The 1,823-nt window shown below is 46.1% G+C and overlaps 1 protein-coding gene across 1 annotated transcript in view; it reads right to left on the bottom strand.

Annotated features, from left to right (window-relative positions):
- LOC117945900 (protocadherin-16-like) overlaps positions 1-1,823 on the bottom strand; it is a 3,433-nt gene that overhangs the window by 332 nt on the left and 1,278 nt on the right. The window contains exons 2-3 of the mRNA XM_034873633.1: positions 1,345-1,513; positions 130-298 (exon numbers count right to left, since the gene is read on the bottom strand). Of these exons, the coding sequence (XP_034729524.1) occupies positions 130-298; positions 1,345-1,513 (338 nt within the window). The remainder of the gene's footprint in view (positions 1-129; positions 299-1,344; positions 1,514-1,823) is intronic.

Here is a 1,823-nt window from a genome sequence, read left to right as displayed (position 1 = left end):
CACACACACACACACACACACACACACACACACACACACACACACACACACACACACACACTGCGTACTACACAGACACTCACACTGGTAATTGCAGTAATGTTAGCAGTACTACACAGACACTCACACTGGTAGCGGCTGTTTTCAAACTTAGGGTCGTTGTCGTTCTGGTCGCCGATGACGACGGTGATCTGACAGATCCCGATGAGCGGCTCCTCGGCCCGGTCCGTGGCCGTCACCGACAGCGTGTACTCCCTCTGGCGCTCCCGGTCGAAACTCACTGTTGAGGCGATCACACCTGGCCAACAAAGGACGGGACGGTGTCACTCCAAGGTGTGAGTCAAGGGCAGATCTGAGTCGCGCATGCGTCACTTTTACGACAAGTAGCCTCCGAGATGCTAACGAGAGACTTCTTTAATGTCAACACAGTAAAAATGGAGCTACTCAACCAAGTTGGTACACTGCTAGCTTAGCTACAAGTTAGCATCAAACACAACCAAGGCTGTCAGCTGAATGGTGTTTTGAGCTAACGTTAGCATCAAACACAACAAAGGCTGTCAGCTGAATGGCGTTTTGACAAGTAGCATACAAGATGCTAACTAACGAGCTAATGTTAGCAATCCAACAACCATAGATAGCTAAAATGTTTTTGAAATGACTGCTAGCTTAGTTACAAGCTAGCAATCAAACACAACAAAGGCTGTCAGCTGAATGGCGTTTTGACAAGTAGCATACAAGATGCTAACTAACGAGCTAAAGTTAGCAATCAAACAACCATAGATAGCTACAATGTTTTTGAAATGACTGTCAGCTGAATGGCGTTTTGACAAGTAGCAAACAAGATGCTAACTAACGAGCTAAAGTTAGCAATCAAACAACCATAGACAGCTACAATGTTTTTGAAAAGACTGTCAGCTGAATGGCGTTTTGACAAGTAGCAAACAAGATGCTAACTAACGAGCTAATGTTAGCAATCAAACAACCATAGATAGCTACAATGTTTTTGAAATGACTGCTAGCTTAGCTACAAGCTAGCAATCAAACACAACAAATGCTGACAGTTGAATGGTGTTTTGAGCTAACGTTAGCAATAAAAAAAATCATAGATAGCTACAACGTTTCTGAAATGATTTCCATCTTCTTCTGTTATTGTTTGTAATGAGAAAACTTTATTATTTCATGAATTTCACAAATTTCAGTACGACAGTTATGCCGTAAACCGTTTAAATCTGAGCATGCGCGACACAAATCTGCACTTGACTCACATCGGGCTGTGAAAGACGTCGCTATTTCTCATAAGACGGCAAACAGAACCAAATAGCCAAGCCGTGGTGTGGAACTCACCGGTGTCAGGATCGATGTCGAACCCGGACGACACTCCGTCTCTGTGCATGATGCCGTATTTGACCTCTCCGTTGACGCCCATGTCGGCGTCGTGGGCCTGGACGCGCAGGACGAACGTCCCCGGCGGCTGGTTCTCCAGGACCACGGCGTTCAGACTGTAGTTCTGACACTGGGAGCAGAAACAGCACAACCAGACTCTCAGTGTTCAATCTCCTTCCTTTAAGGTGCTCCAGGTGATGTTGGGTGACGCTAGCTTGCTCAACCTTCCGCGCAACAACCCCCACCCAAAAATCCTTCTTGTCGGTTATTGGCTGGAAGACTGTTATGTTCGGTGGTGCAGGTTGGCACAGTTTGTTTTTGTTGAAGTTTGTGGAGCCTGGGCTGTCTACCGAGACCGCGTTTTTTTTTTACAGTGTGTTCAGGGGACAGGCAGCTAGCAGATAGTGAGATGTTTTTTACAGTGTGTTCTGGGGACAGGC

Source organism: Etheostoma cragini, chromosome 6 (assembly GCF_013103735.1).
Source record: "Etheostoma cragini isolate CJK2018 chromosome 6, CSU_Ecrag_1.0, whole genome shotgun sequence".
In the NCBI taxonomy this organism is placed as follows: Eukaryota; Metazoa; Chordata; class Actinopteri; order Perciformes; family Percidae; genus Etheostoma; species Etheostoma cragini.
This window is presented reverse-complemented; position numbering and strand designations above follow the sequence as displayed.